At 40.6% G+C, this 20290-nt stretch overlaps 2 protein-coding genes across 8 annotated transcripts in view; one reads left to right on the forward strand and one right to left on the reverse strand.

Moving 5' to 3' along the window:
• Window positions 1-257: 257 nt before the first annotated feature.
• Window positions 258-8569, forward strand: Donson (DNA replication fork stabilization factor DONSON). Its single transcript, XM_048422722.3, has 10 exons — window positions 258-629; window positions 1095-1172; window positions 2429-2632; window positions 3651-3829; window positions 4295-4473; window positions 5289-5367; window positions 5464-5568; window positions 6022-6220; window positions 7450-7662; window positions 8240-8569. The coding sequence occupies exons 1-10, from the start codon at window positions 327-329 to the stop codon at window positions 8375-8377; spliced, it is 1677 nt and encodes a 558-aa protein (XP_048278679.2). The 5' UTR covers window positions 258-326; the 3' UTR covers window positions 8378-8569.
• Window positions 8570-9113: 544 nt separating this feature from the next.
• Son (SON DNA and RNA binding protein) overlaps window positions 9114-20290 on the reverse strand; it is a 32996-nt gene continuing 21819 nt past the window's right edge. The window contains exons 8-13 of one of the 7 annotated variants that reach the window (XM_048422540.3): window positions 18279-18389; window positions 17219-17335; window positions 13126-13273; window positions 10870-10941; window positions 10653-10768; window positions 9114-10180 (exon numbers count right to left, since the gene is read on the reverse strand). In XM_048422540.3, the coding sequence (XP_048278497.3) occupies window positions 10022-10180; window positions 10653-10768; window positions 10870-10941; window positions 13126-13273; window positions 17219-17335; window positions 18279-18389 (723 nt within the window). In that variant the 3' untranslated portion in view covers window positions 9114-10021. The other 6 variants (XM_048422543.3, XM_048422546.3, XR_007229590.3 and 3 more) reach the window with 6 other exon arrangements.

Below are 20290 nucleotides of genomic sequence, written 5' to 3' on the forward strand. Positions count from 1 at the left end.
TAGCTAGGGCTGACGCCGTCCCCGCTGCAGACTAAAGTAGTGGCGACCCCTTTTCGTGCCCTCCGGGGTGAAGCGCGCTGGTGACGTTTTCTCGGCGACGCCCCGCCTCGCGGCAGAACTGCTAGGGGTGCGCTCCCGGCCGGAAGCAACCACCGACAAATCTGTTGGGCGGGGTGGGACGACCAAGGGCGCATGCTCCAACGGGGCGGGCCCGCGGCGGGGCGGGTCCTTGGGGCCGTCCAGTCCGCGAGCAGCGCGGGGCCGGGGCGGGGCCGGGGCGCGCGGGAAGCGCCGACAGGGCTGCGGGGATTCCTTCGCGCTGCGCCATGGCCGTGTCCGTTCCCGGCTACTCGCCCAGCTTCAAGAGGCCGCCGGAGATTGTGCGGCTCCGCCGGAAAAGGTCTCGGAACCGTGGTGCCGCTGTGCCCTCCGCACTGCCGGAGCCCACGCCCCGCCGCGCAGCGCTGGCGGCCGGGCTGCCCCTGCGCTCCTTCCCGAGCTCGGGCGGCAGAGGCGGCGCCACGATCGTCGCCCGCAGGAACCCTTTCGCCCGCCTGGACAACCGGCCGCGGGTCGCCGACGAGGCTCGCGAGCAGCCGTCTCGGGGTCCGCAGGGAGCTCCGGGCTCGGTGAGTCTCCGCGCCGGGCAGCCGGTGGTCAGGGGTGGGAATGGGCGCAAACAGCCGCCGCAGCCCGGTGTCGGGGGGCGGGGAGGAGAGCTGCCCTCGAAGCCACACGGGAAGTTAGCTCGAAAAGTCCTCAGAACACCCCATCCTGCAAGGCAGCTCGCATGGGCGGGCACAAGAATCTGCCTTCTCACCTTCCTTCAGGTCTTCCTTTTTCTCGGGCACTCTAAATAAATGTGGACATGGGGGGCTGTTGAGGATGAATCGGGTCAGAATTTACAAGCGTTGATCTCTTTTGGTCTAAGATTAATGAATTATCGGTTATTAAATGTGTTGGTCTGTCCCTTCCCCCTGACGTGGATTTGAGTCCCCACTCTGAGAGACTGGGGTGCCAGGTGAGGCCTTATGTATGTAAAGCAAGTTCCCTCATCGCTTAAGTTTTAAAGACAACTTATTTTTTAACCTCAGCTTTTAGATTCTAATGGAGAAAATAATTTGCCATGGGAGGAAGCATCTCATGAAAGAACTGTCACCGAACTGTCCCAGGTACTTTTTAAAGCTGCGTTTGTTGTGTGTGCCGTAGTTGTGTATTTGGAGGTCAATCCTTCCTCCATGTGGGGTACCAGGGTTGAACTAAGGTAGTCAGTCTAGCTCAGAGGCAAGTGCCTCTACCTGCTGGACCATCTTGATGGCCTAGCCCAGGTACTACTTCTTAAATATGATTGAAATGTATGTTCTAAAAAACACACTTCTCAGTGGCATTTTGCTTGGAAACCTAGTTTCAATAACAAATCTGAAGTCTGGGACTATGCCTTGGCTTGTGAAATGCTTGCCTAGCATGCAGGGACCTCTCTCTGGGTTGGATCCCCAGCCTCACATAAATGTGGGACATGATGGGAATGAAAGAAAGACTGTCAAAAGTTTGAGAGCATCCTCAGATACACAGACAGTTGAGGCCTGGAAATCAAAAACAGAAATTGGAGAGGTCGTTTCCATACTAGTGTTGTGTTAATAAGTATGGGTTGTGGTGGCCAAAGCCTGCTTTGTGCGAGGATCAAACCCAGTGAGTGTGTCCTACATGTTGAGCAGGCGGTCTGGGCTCCATTGGTGTCTCCCACGTAGTTATAGTTTGTCCTGATGGGAACAGGCTCAAAGAGCTCACAGGAGCCATTCCCGCTTCACACAGCCTTCCAGAGACAACTTCCCTGGCAGGATTTTATTAGGCTGCTCCCTGAGGGAATCCTTAGGATGTGGAGCATATAGAATTGAACAGCGGGTTTGTCTGTACTTTTCTTTTTTCCTTCTTCTTCTTCTTCTTCTCCTTATTATTATTATTATTATTTCAGGTGATTTTTTTAAACCCTTTTTAGCTCTACCAAGGTGGCTTAACCCTTGGTCCTAGTCACTGTGATTCATACTTGTTAAATCCTGGGACATTTCTCATTCGTGTCTGTAGTACTAGATAGAACTGCAAAACTAAAAAGTGAAATGTGACCCCTCCTCCCCGAGCTTCTTAGTCACTTAGTTTATGCATTGTGTTCTCTCAGGAGCCAGTTCTCTCCTTTCAACTCAGACGCTCAGTCTTAGTGGTAGGCACCATTGCCTGCGGAGTCCTCTCCCTGGCCGGAGACCTCTCTTGGTAGCTTGATTTACCTCCTTTCAGAGTTCACAAGTGGAATATATTTTTAATGTTAGACCATCCCTAAATTTTGACATTTAGTGGTCAAGAGTAGAATAACTAGGATCTTTGTCTTAAAAGAATTTTCTAGAAATTCTAATTTTTGTGTTCATTGTCTTCTAAGAGTCAACATGTACCATTCTCTGAATCAGATCCAACTTCTTCAGAAGGTGCTGAGTTACCTGCGGACTGGAGTATTAAAACCCGACTCCTTTTCACCTCTTCTCAACCCTTTTCCTGGGCAGATCATTTGAAAGCACAGGAAGAAGCCCAAGGTCTTGTCCAGCATTGTAGGGCCACAGAGGTCACTTTACCCCAGAGTGTAGAGGTGAGTCTGCAGTGAAGTAGCCTGGGTGGGAAGGAGTGTGTGTGCAAGTGTGAGTGCGTGCTCACTCAGGCAGATGTCTGGACAGAGGCCAAAGGCGATAGTCCTGTGTCATCCTCTCTCTTTGGGGCAGGGTTTCTATGAGTCTGGAACTCACATTTTTTAGCTAGCCTGGTGACCAGCAAGCCCAAGTGCTCCTGTCTCTCCCCTCAGTGCTACGGTTAAAGTGCTCCTGTCTCCCTCCTCCTCAGTGCTACGGTTAAAGTGCTCCTGTCTCCCCTCAGTGCTACGGTTAAAGGCATTCACAGGAAAATCCCAACTTGTCGTATGGGTGTCAGGTTCTTTTAACTTCTGAGCCCACTAGTCTATGTTAGTGTTTCAGGCTGAAGGTAGAACTGCTTTCTGTTCACACACACCTTGTCCCATCATCTGAATGCCTCAGGAAAGGCAGAGACAGGGTGCCCCATCTGTTCAGATAAGCTTTTTCTGCTGCATGGTTCCACAACACTATTTGCTGTCCAGAAAGCAAAGATAGACTGCATTTTAACCTCCATGAAACTAATGCTTCCTCATAAAAAACATTAAAAAGTCTTAGACTGGGCTGAAAAGATGACTCAGTGGTTAAGGGAACATACTTTCCAGAGAGCCTGTGTTCAAACTGCAGGCATACATACAGTTAAGAATAAAAATCATGGGAGGCAGAGGCAGGAGGATCTCTGAGTTCAAGGCCAGCCTGGTCTGCAGAGTGAGTTCCAGTTCAACCAGAACTGTTACACAGAGAAACACTTGTCTCGAAAAACCAAAAATAAAAATATTTTTTTGTGGGGAGGGAGTGTTTAAGACTAGGTCTCCACATAGCCCTGGCTTTTCTGGGGCTCTCTGTGTAGACCAGGATGGCCTCACAGAGATCTGCCGTCCTCCTATCAATAGTGTTCAGCCACTACTCCCAGCTAATCTTTTAAAATTAGATTGAATGATATATCAGCGTCTCTGATGAACTTTTCTCTCCACTGGAGTCTAGGATCCCAAGCTCTCCACTGAGCTCCGCTGTGCCTTGCAGCAAACCCTTGTCTACTGGCTCCACCCTGCCTTTTCATGGCTGCCACTTTTCCCTCGAATTGGAGCTGATAAGAAGATGGCTGGAAAGTCCAGTCCATGGTCAAACGATGAAACTCTGCAACAAACTCTAATGAGTGACTGGTAAGACCAGAAGATGTGTGCATTCCAAAGGTAACATGCAATACCAGGATTCTCTAGTATGACTAACGGCTCTGGATGCTTCTGGACCTTATCAGGAGCTGTTAACGACCAGGGCGTACTCCTTTTGCTTTTTTCCCCAGCTTTATCCCTGTCAAATGTGTAACGTCTGTATTGGATAAGTAGACAGACAGGTCTAAGCCTCCCTGTCTGTTGATGCTTTTTCCATCAGAAGTAGCTTGGAGACTGCAGCCAGTTAGGAGTTTTGCTTGAATGAACCTGTGTTCCACCACCCACATAGCACTGAAGACTCAGCAGCAGCACCATGCCAGTTGCAGTCCTCGAACGAGCTCAGGCAGCTGCAGAAGCTCCATTCAGTACTCAGAAAATTTATGTTGGGTTTTTATCTACTTGTCAGAATTAAGTTTAAAATGTTTTAACACGTAAAAACCTTGTTTTGTTTTATAGGTCTGTGAGTTTTACTTCTTTGTATAATCTGCTGAAGACAAAGCTTTGCCCCTTTTTCTACGTCTGTACCTATCAGTTTACTGTCCTGTTCCGGGCAGCAGGATTAGCAGGAAGTGATGTGGTCACAGCGCTTGTATCTCCTACAACTAGAGGTTTAAGAGAAGCTATGAAAAATGAAGGTAATAGTTTAGATTTAAAGTTGAGGGTCCCTCTTGCCCCAAATGCTGAACTTTAGGTGCTGGAGAGAGAGCTACTCTTTCACAGGCTCTGGGTTGGATTCCCAGCACCCACATGGTGGCTAGCACTGCCTGGGATTCCAGTTCCAGGGGATCCAGTGCCCTCTGCTGGCCTCTAGGCACCAGATACACAGAGGTACACAGACATAAGCACCCATACACATAAGATTTTTTTTTAAAAAAAAAAAGCACTTTTTGTCTTTTACAAATTGGTTATCAATATTATTTTAAGAGATATAGTTCATTTTTTTTCAGAGTTTTTTTTTTTCTGTCCTATTGGTAAAGTTGTCTCTTAAATGTAACTGGAAGTCAATTGTGCTGCTTTTTCTGATCTCTGAAGTAATGCACATAATAGGTCCCCAAAGTCACTGTCTTACTGAATTGATTTTACTTTTTTAAACATTTTTACATTTATGTATTTATTTTGTGTGCATATGTGTTTCTGTGGTTACACACATACTGTGGCACACATGTAGAGGTTAGGACAGCTCATAAGAGTCATTTCTTCACTGTGAGTGCTAGACAGTAAACTCCACCCACTAACCCATCTCACCCGTTCTCGATTCTCTGACATTTCAAATTATCTAACCTTCCTCTTTAATAATTTTAAAACTGGGTTAGCCCATCCGTTATGGAACAGGACAGGGAGGGAGGGTAAAGATGAGTCCTGTTTCATAGAAAGCCACATCTGTGTTCCCACAGCAGGACACTCGTGGGGAACTGAAGGAAACTGAGTTTCCTTTACTTTCCCGATGCAGGTGTTGAATTCTCTCTGCCTTTGCTAGAAGAAAGTGGCCGCAAGAAGAAAGGACGAGAAGCAAACCTGGAGTCTGAGGAGTATGTGCTTATGTAGGCTTTACACAGTCCCCAATTTCTGAGCGAGCTGTCAGAGCGCCCACTGTAAATATATGCTTCTAACCAGCAGTCTCCTAGGGAGCCAGCGGCCAGCGATGACGATGAAGAGGAAAGCTTTTCTTGGCTGGAAGAGATAGGTGTGCAAGATCAGATTAAAAAGCCAGACATGATCTCGGTCAAGCTGTATCCTTTCTGTTGCTATTGAGTTAGTGGCTTACCACTGATTTAAGTAAAGACACTCCACATTTGTCATGTGCAAAGTTTTTATTGGCTTCTATTTACCATGTTCAAATGGTCAGCATTTCATTCAGACTTGTGAAATGAGACAGGGAGCCCCAAACATATGGAATCAAGGTAGCTTGATATGGGATTTGGGGGGGGGTTGTTTTATTTTTTATTTATTATATATAAAATATGTATTTATTTATTATGTATGCAATATTCTGTCTATGTGTATGTCTGCAGGCCAGAAGAGGGCACGAGACCTCATTACAGATGGTTGTGAGCCAACATGTGGTTGCCGGGAATTGAACTCAGGACCTTTGGAAGAGCAGACAATGCTCTTAACCACTGAGCCATCTCTCCAGCCCCCTTGTTTTTTGATTTTTTTGCTCTTTCCTTGATTGTCATTTTCAGAATTAGAGAAAAAAATGAAGTACAAATGGATCACAGACCTGAATCTGTCGTACTGGTGAAAGGACTCAACACTTTCACGTTGCTCAATTTTTTGATCAACTGCAAGAGCTTAGTTGCTACCTCAGGTGCACAGGCAGGCCTTCCTCCAACCCTTTTATCCCCGGTAGCCTTCCGAGGTGCCTCAATGCAAATGCTTAAGGTAAGCAAGGATTTACTTCGCCTGCAATCAGTTCTTAGTACAGTATTTCATCCCTCAAAGGTGCCATCTTGACTTTCGTTCTTTGTGTAGCCCTGACTGTCTTGGAACTGCCTCCATAGACCACTCTGGTCACAAGCTCATACATAATCGCTTCTCTGTCTCCTAAGTCCTGGGATTGAAGGCATGTGCCACTATGCGTAGCTCAAATTCCCAATTTTGAAAAAGTAATCCTAGGGACTAGGGAGATAGATGCCTCAGTACTTAAGAGCATTTGCTGCTTTTTCAGAACACCCAACTTGAGTTCCCAGCACCAGCATGACCATGGCTCACAGCCATCAGTAAGTCTAGTCCAAGGGGTCTGATGCCCTCTTATCCCCACAGGTACCAGGCACAATGTGGTGGCCACACCTTTAATCCCAGCACTTGGGAGGCAGAGGCAAGCAGATCTCAGTGAGTTCAGGGAAAGCTGGGGCTACATAGTGAGACACACACACACCCCCACCCACTGCCTAAAATTTATACTTGGGAATTTTTTTAGTTGTTCTAGTATGCTTTGCACTTTGTTTTTTCAGTACTAAGACTGAGCCAGGGTTTGGGGCATATTGACCCACTGTATGCTGACCTACATTCCCAGTTTAGTTTTTGCTTTCCCCATTAAAAATAAGTATTATTTATGAGCTCGTTTGGAAGGAGCTCACCTGGCTACCTGAGACCCTCTCAGAATATGTGTATTATATATGTATACATGAAAATACACGGATTAAGTCAGATCTCTTTTATTTGCATCTATCCTGTGACTTTATCATATGACATAATCCAATCTAGCCTCAAACTCACTGTAGCAGAGGGTGACCCTGAGTTCTTGACCCTCTGCTACCAAGTACCAGAATTACAGGCCTAAGTCACTGTGCTTGCTGAATTTTGGTTTTCTTTTCCCCACGTACTGGATAAATTATAATTGGTAACATTTTGTGTTCCCTTCGTCATTTTAGTCGTCTAATCCTGTTTTATGTATGTACCAATGCAATCGCACACCCAGAAGTAGTTTCAGATCTCAAAAATAGTGAAAGTGAAGCAACATGTTAAGTATTATGTAGACATCTTAGGAAACAAAAGTAGTTCATTTCCTATCAGAAGAAACCCTAAATACAAATGCACTGGCCACATCTTCAGCTAAGGGACAGATTGAGGTATGATCCTAATTGCCTTTTTCTTTCAATTTTTTGAAGGCACGAAGCATTAATGTAAAGACACAAGATCTTTCTGGGTACAGAGACAAGTTTAGTTTGGAGATCACCGGTCCCATCATGCCTCATGCTTTGCAATCTATGATCATGCTACTCAGATCTTCACAGAGAGGGTCATTCTCTGCTGGGATGTATGCACATGAGCCAACTGCTGCATTCAATGTCTGCCTACCACTGGAGAAGGAACCGCATAGAGTAAGTAGTCTCAATTATTATAGCTTGTGGAAGAAATGTCACTTATGATAGGCCAGATTTCTATCAAGTTAGAAAGCAAATTATGAATTAAGGAATAGCCACATGTACATAAAACTTATGAAATCAGGCAATACTAAAACTTTCCAAACCTGAAAAGTACTTACTACCCTCACAACTTAAGTTTAGTAATGCCTGATTTCTTTGTAGTTTATTTACTACAATTTACTAGAGCTTTTTCCTGTTTTTCATGTATGTGCATATGGTATTTGCAGTTTTGTATGTGCTTTAGGCACAGCGGTTCCGCCTTCAGAGGCTGGAGTTACAGGTGCACCATGTATGCCCAGCATTTCTGTGGGTTCTGGATACCCCAACTCTGTCTCCCCATCCTACTTAACTGATCGCCTTTGAATTCTAACCATCTTTAGACTTTAACAGTCCTTAATAGACCTGGTACCTGTCACATTTGAAGGTCTCGTAACCATGATTAAGTGACTTTTACTTACCAGTCTGTATGATTAGTAAAAACTCAGTGTTGAAGAAATAATGTGTTTATGGATGTGTACTTGTATTTCTGCAGAAAGATGCTCCTAAGGACCTTGCTAACTGTGGGCTGCACCCCAAAACCCTACAGCAGCTCAGTCAAATACCACTGCTGGGGAAGTCATCCTTAAGGAATGTGGAAATGAATGACTACATTTTTAATTGGAGATCCTGAACACCAAAGTAAGCCTAAAGGGAAACTGAGGAAAAGCTTCCTAGCAAGGAAGGAAATTGATGATTCTTAGGTCTCTGGCTCTTTAAAGTTCATTTTGGAAGACTATGTTTTAAAATACTGAAATGTTTTTAAACATTGACTTTTTATATGAACTTTTATTATTAAATGCATTAGTTTTAGGTTTAAAATCAACATTTTGCTTTTGTTATTTTCATACATTTTCAGTTCAGGAGATTCAAGCTGTTTCCTTAAAGCTCAGATAACTTGAATGACAATTCTATATCTGCAACTTGATTGTAACCCAAGTAGAGAACTGAATTAAAAGTGAGTGTTTCAATACAGATGAGGAATTGAGATTAGATAGATAGATGGATGGATGGATGGATGGATGGATAGCACTTATTCCATTGAGACTAATAGTCTGAAAAGCATCTACTATGCCTTGGACTACTAGTGGGTTCTTTGGAGACTTGGGAAATGTAGACACAACTGCAGCCTTGTCATTAGTCATTTCTCCAGTATTCACTCACACTTGTGTTCTTCTGTAGAGTGAGACAGAAGTGTTGGATGGTGAATCTGAGCTTACTCATTGTGCTTATAGGTAGTCTGTGTGTTTGCATGTGTGTGTAAAATTCAGCATTTTCAAATAAACGTGCATAGAAGTCACAAGTATTGGGTAACAAATAATAATAGTTAGTTATATGTGTTCCATAAAGCCAGAAAATAAAACACCACATTTATTCCAGAGAAGGTTGTATTTGGGCCTTAAGCTTTTGAAAATAAAGTTTAGAGACATAGCATATGAATACCACTGTAATACACATGAATATTCTATCAGACCCTAAAAAATTAACATCAACTTAAACTTTCTCATATTCAACAAAATAGTGGCTGATTGCCAATTTTTATTAGATAAGTTGGTTACAGCATTTTTATTTACGTCTATCTAGGTGTAGCTGAAATTCAAAATGCACATCAAAGTAAAACTATATCACAACTCAAGCCATACTAAATATGTACTTGGCCTCTGAAATAAAATTCTAGTTGGACTTCCATTCACTCCCTTCTTATGATCCAAGTGGCTTTAATGGGAATGCAGGACTTAGTGCTGATCATGACACAACAGATCACTTTCTTTTCATAACCTCTACAAAAATTTAAGGGGGCGGGGGAATGGTGGCATTAGCCCTGTGGAACAGATCTTGCTTCATTACTTTAATAACACTGGCCCAGTATCTGTCCAGCAGAACCCATTGTGAAATAGTACAAGGTGCACAGCCCTTCACTGATTACAGGCAAGTGTTACAGTAGCCTAGCCATAAGGAAGGGGAGTTACATCATAGTACAAAATACAGTATAAAAGCGTTATTTAACATTCCACACTGAATATTACTGATGCCTTCAAACAATTGTTTTGATGTTAGCCACTTAAACAAATACATCACTAAGGTAAACAATATAAACATACCAAAACCCTGTATGGTTAAATACAATTTCCATGGTACAAAAACCAAAGCCAGAAGATGTTTGTACAGATTGCTTTTTACACAATGTCTTAAATTGTGAAATATTTACAACATTAAGGAGGAAATACATTGTGATGCAGAGTAAAATTATCTGAAATGATTAATATAAAACCTCAATCTATCTACGTGAGGCACTCCTGAAGCAAGTGGCATTAGCCATGAGGTCCTTTGGTACAAGGCCCATTGCTTGAAGAACCACAGTAGCTGCTGTGGCTTTAGCATGCTTCTTATTAGGGCTGGCAAAGCTGGGCTGGTAAGCGCTTCCATTAATCAATACCTATTCAAGAAAAACATACAATTGGGCTGGTAAGGGCTTCCATTTCTCAATACCTATTCAAGAAAAACATACAATAAGAACAGCATCAAACTTTAATATCTATTAGCTTTGTACTTTTTCACTAAATTCTAAAAATAATTTACAATTATAAACCCCAAATTAAAATTAATCTCAACCCAGAAGCAGTAAATGATTTTAAAAAGGAAACTGCAAAATAAATGCAGGTCTCCGCATCATTTTAAAAGTACTAATTACCCACCCATTCCCCTAGAAAGTATCAGATGTTAACCATATTTTGTCTATACCCCCCATTTAATTTTCTAATTCTTAATTACACATTAAAGAATTACCCACTCTTCCCACATATATGCACATCTGTAACCCACCCACAGAATATTAACACTGGTTGTATCACACCTATCCCTTAGCCCTCTGATACTGGTATATAATTAGTATATAAATTCATATTTACCCTAAAGAGAAAATGTTTGCGATGATCTGGGCCACTATCATGGACCAAGAGAAATTCAGGTGGTTGCCACCTTCTTTTATTACAGATTTCCATCAAGGCAGACACAGGATGTTTGCCTGTAGAGAAAAAAAAAAAAAACAAGTATTATAAATATTTCCACCAACTTTGCAACAACTTAAGATTTTATGGTATGAGTAAGTAAGGGTTTTGTTCTCACCTGATAAGTCTTTCATTGCAGCAGAGAAGTTCCCAGACCTCTTCTGTGCTCTCTCTCCTACTGCAACAAGACCTATAAAAAGGAAGCCAAAATTTACAAGATAAGTATTTTAAAATTATAATAGATGGAAAAAAATACCTCCTCCTACTAAAACCAAAATACTGATGCCTTCAAATAAAATACTCAGTAGATTTATATCAAAATGGACTTTAGCTTAGTCACAAAGCACTGTCACAAGGATCTGAGTCTGAGCCCCATCAAATTCTGAAAAGCCAGCTGTGTTAGAACACACTTGTAATTCCAGCACTTGGGTGACAGGTGGGTCCCTGGGGCTTTCTACCATCCAGCATACCATTTGGTGGGCTCCAGGCAAGTGAGACCCTGTTTCCAAAGTCAAGGTGGATGGTGCCTGACATCTACCAAGTGCACACAAGCACACTCAGAGAAGGGCCATGTCACTGTCAGCATCTCACAGTCTTTTTTCCTACAAGTTTAAAGAGTGGAAACTACTAACTGCAAGTAACTTTACAAATTAATCTTTTAAAACCGGTTGAAGTTAAAAGTATGGCCCCTGCAAAACAAAGGCACACACAGTGAAAAAGGAAGTGTCCCCAAAATGAGACCCTGCATCTTTAAAAAATGTAAGCCCCTCCCTACATACCAAGTAGTGCAATTTCCCACTTTTTGTCTTTAAAAAGCAAACTTTTCAGCCACTCTATTGTTAGAATAGACTTTCCCTCTGTTTGAAAGTTCACACATTATGTTGAATAATTTCAATGTGGATACTTCCTAGAATTATACAAAAGCAACTAGATTCACAGATAGTCTATTTACCAGACAAATTGAAATTTAACTCCAACTTATCATTGAGAAAAAAAAAAAAAACAAGTTTCTAAACGTCATGTCAAAATTGTATGTGGTAGCACATGCCTATAATCCAAGAATTTGAGAAGTCTAGCAATAGGATTGGGGGGGAGGGGAGCTCAAGGCTCACCTCGGCTATATGATAGATGTCCCTTTTGTTTGTTTTTCCAAGACAGGGTTTTCTCTGTGGCTTTGACTGTCCTGGAACTCACAGAAATATGCCTACCTCTACCTCCGGCTACTTGTTTGTTTTGCTTTGTTTTTTTGTTGACAGGTTTTCTTTTGGTAGCCATGGCTGTCCTAATAAGTCTTGCTCCGTAAACCAGGCTGACCTCAAACTTAAAGAGATTTGCCTGTCTCTGCTGGTATCTAAGGCATTCACCACCAGGCCTGGCCCATACCTTAAATAAGTAAAGGTTTACACAAGGAATATGAGCTACCAACCAACATTCAACATTCAACAGCTCTGCCACTAGCCAGCTCTTAACTAAAACAGCTAACAGGTAACAATTCCAAGGTCCCCAACAGGAGGTAATGAAGAACTAATACTGCTGACTGCTGCTTATCTGTGATTTCACCCACAACACAAATACTAAACTTTTTAAAGCTTTTTAAATCAAGTAGAAACTTAGAAATTAAGAAACTAAAGTGTCTAAGAAAGAAAAATAACACGTTAGAAATAAAGATAAACAAACAAGCCAAGGACTGTGATGACCTGTAATTCTAGCTCTCAGGAAACAAGGCAAGAAGATCATTTCAAGTTCAAGGCCACTCAAGACCCAGCAGAGACAGACAGACAGAAAGGCTGTCTGAAAAGACCACCAAAAAAGCTAGAGAGATGGTTCAACAGTTAAGAGCGCTGGTCTTCCATGCGTCCCTGCAGCTCACAACCATCTCTAATTTTAGTCCCAGGATTCAATGCCCTCTTCTGGGCTTTATGGGCACTGGGCATATACATGTTGCAAAAACATACATGCAGAAAAAGCAGACCTCTATATATAAATCATTTAAAAAAAAAAAAAAAAAGACAACCAAATAATGGACCAAGATGTTTCCACAAGTAAGGGTGCTTGCCATGTAATGCCTGCACAATAAATAAATGTAACAAGAATAAAAAGGAAACCAACTAAAATAATCTCCATTAAGAGCAAAAGAAAAAAATTTTAAATTTAAATATTCAAAACGCACACAGATTTTCATAATAACTGCCACAATGCAAGTTGTCAAACTAATATCTTCATCAACAGAAATAAGCTGCTCTGTGTGAAAAATGTGTTAAAGGTTTCTCTAGCAAAGAGCTGTTCAATATTTGTCTCCAGTCCATGGTCACTAACACCAAAATAAGATAAAAACTAAAGAAAATGGGATTCAAAATATTTCAAAAGAACTTACCTTTCCGGTCTGTCTTAAAATCAACGAGGATAGGTTCCTTATTTCCTTCTTTGTTCTTTCCTAACCCTTCTCCTTCTCTCCAGCCCATTTTTCTCATCAAGACAGCACCCATTCCTCCAGTTACTGGGGCTGCTCTTAAAAACTGATCCTATCCAAAGAAAAAAAAGGGAAAAGGCCCCCATTTTAAAGTTAGAACTGAACTACAATGTTAAATCCTCCTTTACTTCTAGATCAGTAGCATTAAATTTAAACTCTACTATGCTTAGTACATTCTGTAGCTTATGCTCTAGTAATAATTACCAACACTTGAAAGTCAAATGGCAATTTTAACAGTTGCCCCTCGGTGCCCCCCTCCAAAAAAAAACAACAACAAAAAGAGCACTCCTGTTTTCGTCCACTATTTAGGTTCACTGGTATCTCTTCTTAGCTTGTAAAATAAAAAGAAGGCAATGTTAAAACAGTCAATATTATTATCTCAGATATACCTAGTTTATGAATAAAGCCTAGAAATTATTTTAAAATAGTTTTTGGACACTGAAGAAGCATACAGTTGTCATCCAGTTTTCTTTCCCATTCTACTATAAAGCAAGTATCAAATTTTTACTTAGAAAATCCCTATAAACAGAATAAATTTACATGTAGTAAGTTATAAGCACATCAGATACCCTGAGTACCAAATCTGAATTCTTCTAAAACCTGGCTTGATGTTAAGAGACTTAAAAAACTCCTTAAATGTTTACATACCTAGGCCTCGGTAGCAGCAGTGTTGTGAATAGTACGGCTGGCACTGACCGGGGCAAGAAGACAGCTACAAGGATTTGGCCCTGAAACAAGTTTCCATACAGAGGGGTGAAAGTTCACAGGTTATTCTGTGAACAATCATCTCTCTCGTATCCAACCCACTGAACCATATTTTCCATCAAAGCAGCAAACCACTTAATGTCCTGGGCTGCACAACTATGTGCATTAGCACGGTCAGCAGTCTTGGATCTTCCAGCTGAGAAATGGCCAGTGCCTTTTGAAATAGGCGTCAATGCACATTCTATCAGCAATGAATTCTGCTGTTGATCTATGTGGGGTTTTTTCTTTTTAGTTGAAGCATCTCTAAACAATGTTTTATTTCAGATTATAACATTTTAAGTTAATGTTCTCTGTCAGATATATACTAAGTCATTACAGAGTCAAATGTTTGGTAGCTCAGCAAGCAGGTATGCATTCTTTTTCCTTCTATCAGTAAGCTGATACTTAAAAGTTATATTTTTACACTGCAGTAAAATATATAAGCTTTGTTTCCCAGCTTTGTAATTAAATGTTGGGGAGAAAATATGCCAAGGACATGTGACTAGACATTAAGTTCAACAAGGTGCTCTGATGGAAGGAGGCAGCTGTGGAGGTAAAAACATACCCCTGGTTCAGTTCCTTATTTGGTGCAGGCCATGCATTGTGGATGTATAAAGAGAAAAGTTAGCTGATGCTTGGGTTTCCACTGCCTTGATGCTACACACCTAGAATGACTATACTTACTTCAGGTTCATCTCCCCTCTTTTCCAGGTAACACTCCTAAAAAAAAGGGCAACTGTACAGACAGAGTACAATATAAATCCCCATGTAGCCCAGTTTTCACTTCGGTTTGCTATTATATTAGCACCTGCCTCTTTACCCAGTGTAAAAAGCTGTCTTGATCTAATGAGAACACAATAACCAACATTTTTATGAAATTAAAACCCAAATACTTTGAGAAAATAAAGGTCCCTTAAAATTAATGAAATTTTAAATGTCTTACTGATAAATAATATAAATGAAATATTTCTCTTAATCTAAAAGTATTCTAAAACAAACTAAAGAACACAGGGTATTAGTTGGTATTCCCTATGGTTATCAATACATGACAGTGCTGGGCCAAGAAAAGCCAAATGGCCATTTCAACATTTCCTAAACACAATTTAATGGGTATAGAAAGAACGTTTGAAAAGTACCAATGAAATTTTCAGTTGCCTAATGACTCATAAATGCACTGGCCTATTTTAATAAAATAATGCTCCTCCAGTTTCCATTCAACAGATACTCTACCCAGTAATTCACAATACGATCATTTTTCTGTGATTGTTGATTCCTTCTATAATGTAAGAATTTGCTTCCAAGATTATATTATATATAAAATGTAAAGCTAAATCATTCTCAAGGTTCTAGTAAACAATAACTACTTACAAGCTGAAAAACAGCACAAATCTATTTGTGAGACGGTGTATAGGGAGCCACTCGAGTAAGTGCAAACTCACCTTGGAAATTCACTTATGTTTATCTGCTCTTTACACATACACAGAGAGCAGCACATTTCAGTGGAAAACCTTCCAGAAGCTTCTACCTGGCAATGCACATGAACTATTACAAGCATAAATACTCACAAATACCTAACACTGAGCTTCAGGACCAAATAAATGAAACATGACTGAACGTGTGACTCTCGAAAGCTTGCTTACTACGTAAAACTGAGGGCCCCAGTTTTAATGCCCAATGTCAAAAATAGTAAACAATTCCTCCCCACTAAAATGAAAGCTACTTTTCAACTATCAACTTCTATAATTTATATGAAGTATTAGTATATAAAATTAATCCGATCATTTAAAATACTGCTAGATTATCCCTTTTTACCCCAAAACCAATGCCTAGGTACATATGCGTGCAACTTTCTAACAGGGGAAAGGCAAGCACAATGAAGATGTGTAATACCTTATATTAATTAGTTAATAAGAGAACCACAGGGAATGCTTGCTATAAAACTGTTATATTAAATGTCCAAAGCAACCAAAATTTTCTTTTTTGAAAAATTCACCTCATCCATGAGTAGCACTCGTACATATAAGTAATAAGGTACCCATCACATCACTGATTACCATTGTTGGAGACATTGATAACAACCTGTCTCCCACAACTTGACACTTGGGAGACAAAAATTCCAAGGAATTACTTGCCCACGATCACACAAGGAGTCAGGAGTACAGCAGGACAAAGAAACCTTCCCAATCCAAGAGACCACGCAGCCTCCCAGTTTCAGCACTGCTGTTGCCAGTACTCCTGAAACAAATTTCTCATCACCCATCCAACCAAACCACAGCCCGTCACCAAGCGTCATTCCTTCAGAATGCCCCCTTTTAACCACCTAAGACTCCCCCAACAATGAGGTAGCCGTAGGTAGAGTTGACAAATCTCATTGCAGGAATCTGAGATCAGGTGCACCTACATCTTCGTAGCATGAGATGTCCGTCCTCTCCCTTGATTTTAGGTCTTACATATCCTGTTTTTTCATGAAGTCAGTGGTTCTCAAATTGAGCCTGTGGATCACCAGAGGCCACCAGGACCTAAATGGTGGTCCACAGATAGTTATCTCCAGCCCAACCCACCCTCTTACCCCCCTTCACAACTGCCCACCCCACATTCCACAGCCATCCTCCTCCCACCTTTCAGTCCCATGGCAAGTTTACCACATGCAGTATTAATTAGGGCCTCCCAACCACTTAATTAGATCTAATAGTTGACCACCATATAGGGACCTGGGGCTAGAAGTCATAATAGGAAGGTAGGAGCAAAGGTATTTATAAGCGGGTGCAGGCACTAATGAGAGGACAAGGACAGAGGAATGGAATATTAGGGTGGCAAAGGGCTCTTGGGGGTAGTGATCCACCAAAACTAAACCTGTAATAAAGTATCCCGTGATGAGAATGTTTGAGCACACTGCTCTGAAATGATTAGGTTAGTAGTCCGACAGGAACTGCGGAGGATTCTGAACAGCACCTGGTACAGTTAGCATTCAAAACAGTTAAGTAGAACCACCCCCACTAAAACCAACTGCAAAATCATGAAAAACAACCACCTTCAGATATAAAGTGAGTGGCTCTCGAGTCATATGTGTGCATTTGGCATTGTCTCAGGATTTCAGCCCATCTTCAGTGTCCATCCTGGAGCATTTACGCATAGTGAACTTACTCAGGAACTTAGGTTAGTCACTTGCCTCTCCATTTTTAAGGTATGATTACCAAAAAAACAAAAACAACAACAAAAAACTCAGCTTCTTATTTTTTGATAGTCCGTGTACCTTTTTAATCCAGGCTTGGGCACCAGTATTAGCCAGCTGTTCCTGTGTTAGGACCTGCACTCCTGTACTTCCTGTGAACTGCCCAGGGATAGAGTTCAACTGAGCCCAGGCATCAATCTGAAGAAAAAGAAGCCATCTTCATTAAGTAAAAGTATTGATCTGATGAAAGCGCCACACTGGTAGTTTAATTCACTGAGGAAAATGATTTGGTTCCTGAAGTAGTCAAATAATGATATATTTTAAAGTTTAAGTAAGTTTTACAGAATTCAGTGAAATCTATTAATGCAAAAGAAGGTATGAGGTTGGAGACGAAAAATGTAGTTCTTATGGCCAAAGATCTCTGCCTTTGTCATTTGACATATCATACAAGTGCATCCAAATAACTGCCATGTCATCTGAATCTCTGGCGAATCCTGCGAGATAATATCTACACATGGCATAGTACAGAAAAAGGTCAAAAGCAGAAACACCTACTGTGCTGCAGAATCAGGTGTCTTTCATGTTGCATTTAATGCATACCTGTATTACCAGCAATGTTACTTCCTACCTAAACTGTTCCTATATAGATTTAGCATAAAATGAAAAGCTATTTCCTTCCTGTTCAAAGTAGACTCTGATTCATTATTATTTGGGTAATGAACCTCACTTCTACTGACGAGTTGTGGGTATCAGCTGACTACTGCTTAGCTCAGTTTGCTTAGCTGAAACAAAGAGAGTAATAGTAATACCTCATGGAGTTGTTCTGGGCACTTACGTGCATATCAGACTGTAATCTCTTTAGGGATTTATTTTCTATTTTGTTCTCAAATAGTTCTTCCCATAATATGCAATAAACATTTTCTTAGTCTCATTAGGTCTAAGTCATTTTTATTTAAAATAAGTCAGCAATTAAGACAGAATAAAGTATAACGAATATCAAGTATAAAACAGCATATGTAGACTGAGTCCAGGTCTCCACTAACACACACCTGAAAATGGTATTGGTTTCTGACAACCACTGCTGTAATGAATCGAAAATCTAGATAGTGAAATTCTCATTTAAACATTAAAAGTCACATACCCGTTCTTGAGCTCGATTTAACATACTCATTGCTTCAAGGTCAAATGCATTCTCACTGAGTCTCTTCTGAGCAAGTGCCCGTTCACTCATTGCTGTTGAGATGTCCACAGGCTAAGAAAGAAAACATAGATAATTATCCAAAATTACCACAGTCCCCTAATTCTCTCGGGTGCTTCTATGTCTTTAGATGCTACATGTAAAAAAATAAACCATAGTCTATGTATTAAGATTCTTGGAAAATGAGAAGATTCAAAAGGCAAAGAGGACACTCCTGGAAAATAGAAGACAGTTAAGGTAAGTTAGTTGTCAAGTATTCAGAGAGTCAGAACTCAGTCCAAATTCTGATTTCATCAGCATATTTCCTATAATATCAAACTAGAACCATTGAGTTTCATTATGAACTCATTATCGGTAGCCTTTCCTATCAAGCCACTTAAATGGTAGGTTTTTTGTTTGTTTGTTTATTTGGGGTTTTTTGGGGGGGGGGGGACGAGATAGAGTTTCTCTGTGGCTTTGGAGCCTGTCCTGGAACTAGCTCTTGTATAGCAGACTGCTCTCATAGGTTTTTAACTGTTATGTTAAACTATTATGATATTCTCTAACAATTCATCTCACTCTAGCTGATTGTTAGTGTAACTTCAGAGCAGTAAGTCAAGTCTGTGGAGAAGCAGCAGAGCACCATTGAGTCAGGACGACTCTTTACTCATAGCAGGGTTCCCGGGAGCAGAGACAGGAATGGATATGCTTTGATCCTAAGCTCCCAGGAGCTCAAAAAATTCTAATCAGTACGTAGTTATTTTGAAGTACATACATTTATTACCATAATCTAGAAATAACACTGATTTTTAAAAGTGTTTAAGTCCTCTCCCAAAATCTTGTCATCTACCTTTGAAAACTTAGGCTAAGGCTCATGAGGCATAGTTGAATGGTTAGCATGGGAGGTAGGTCACCACCATCACAGATCTCTTATATACAATGAAAGCACAGCCTCTTGTGCTAAGCAGGTGACAGATTTAAGGGCTTAACCACTTTATGATGAAAACAAATTGAGTTTTATGAACTCAATATTCTTTCAATATCATTTAACATACTATTATTTTCCAGTTATTTCACATGATAAATTTTTTATGAAGTGTTTAATACAAAGGCTTACTGTTTTCACATACATAGGTACTGCATGGATACTGCAAATGAAAGTCAATAAAGCAGCTTTTAAGAAAATAGAAGCTAGCAATAATCTCACTGGGTACTGTGTATAATTATTACAAAAGTAAATCTATATACCAAAGGAAGAACCAAGTATCCTTTTCCCTACTTCAAATTTGCTTACGTATCATTCATTCCAAGTTATCTTGACTGAAATTGTCTAAGACTCCTTTCACTAACAAAATATACTTTTCTGGCTTAAAATGAAAATAAGTAAATAAATAAACATAATTGATACCCATTAGACTATTGTAAATGAAAGCTCTTACTTGCTTAGTTAACAGTATTATCCATGCTTAATATTTAGTTTTAAGGCCTACAAAAATGAAGACAACCTATGTAAAGTCACACCAAAATACTATACTCGTTTACTATGAGTTAATTTCTGGGACTCAAATCTGTTCCAGGTAATTCCTGAGTCTTTCAATGTGAATATAGTTACTTCAGACCAAAATTTATTATTTCTTAGGCCTACCTTGGATGTAAAGTTACCTGAACTGTCAAGTAGAATTATCTTGTAGATACTTTTGTCTGTGCAGACCCAAACAACCAAATGAGACACATACCACTGCATTAGTCTTCTTAAACTTACTTTGGTTTCAGAGCAATCTGCAAACCTAAGTGATGGGTGCTAAGTCATAGTAAGTTTTTATTCTTGGAAGACACTGGGGAAAATATGTCTACTCATTCCAATCCAACAATAAAGTTTCAATATCCAACATAAAGTTCCAGCTTCATAGCCATAAAATACACTGAGCTCTAACTAAATCTAAGTAAAACAAAAAAATTTACCTAAGAATCTGTCC

Source organism: Myodes glareolus, chromosome 2 (genome assembly GCF_982192425.1).
Source record: "Myodes glareolus chromosome 2, mMyoGla1.1, whole genome shotgun sequence".
NCBI lineage: Eukaryota > Metazoa > Chordata > Mammalia > Rodentia > Cricetidae > Myodes > Myodes glareolus.